This window comes from Musa acuminata, chromosome BXJ2-3, assembly GCF_036884655.1.
Source record: "Musa acuminata AAA Group cultivar baxijiao chromosome BXJ2-3, Cavendish_Baxijiao_AAA, whole genome shotgun sequence".
NCBI lineage: Eukaryota > Viridiplantae > Streptophyta > Magnoliopsida > Zingiberales > Musaceae > Musa > Musa acuminata.
Window position 1 is genome coordinate 7,052,165 of NC_088340.1, and position 444 is coordinate 7,052,608.

The following is a 444-nucleotide window of genomic DNA, read 5'->3' on the forward strand; positions in this document are numbered from 1 at the left end:
ATGGAGAGACTCGGTGTCCACAGGAAGCGCCTCAAGCGATCCAAGGGGAAGACGAAGCCGATCAAGGTGGTGTACATAGCGAACCCAGTGAGGGTGACCACCAGCGCCGCCACGTTCCGTTCCCTCGTCCAGAAGCTCACCGGGCGGGACGCTGACACGGCCGAGCTCGACACGACGAGCTGCTCTTCACCGTCGGAGCCTGCAGATGATGCCTCGACGGCGTCTGCGCCGGCCTCGGTCGCCAGCCCCGACTCCGGTGGCTCGGTCCCGTCAGAGCCCAGCACGAGCGGCGGCGTGCAGCCGGATAACAGCCTGGTGGCTCCGGTGGAGGTGTTCGAAGAGGGCTTTGATGCACAGATGATGGGGAGCTTTCCTGGCTTCATATCTTCGATACTGTGTTATGAGCCTCGAGTCGCAGGACTTGAGGGTTTCACTGAAGTGTGA

At 62.4% G+C, this 444-nt stretch overlaps 1 protein-coding gene across 1 annotated transcript; it reads left to right on the plus strand.

Annotated features, from left to right (window-relative positions):
* LOC135606653 (sigma factor binding protein 1, chloroplastic-like) lies at nucleotides 1–444 on the plus strand. Its single transcript, XM_065097708.1, has one exon. The coding sequence runs from the start codon at nucleotides 1–3 to the stop codon at nucleotides 442–444; it is 444 nt and encodes a 147-aa protein (XP_064953780.1).

Bases quoted from the DNA above. Each gene is read 5' to 3' on its own strand.
- LOC135606653 (XM_065097708.1), top strand. From the start codon at position 1: ATGGAGAGACTCGGTGTCCACAGGAAGCGCCTCAAGCGATCCAAGGGG.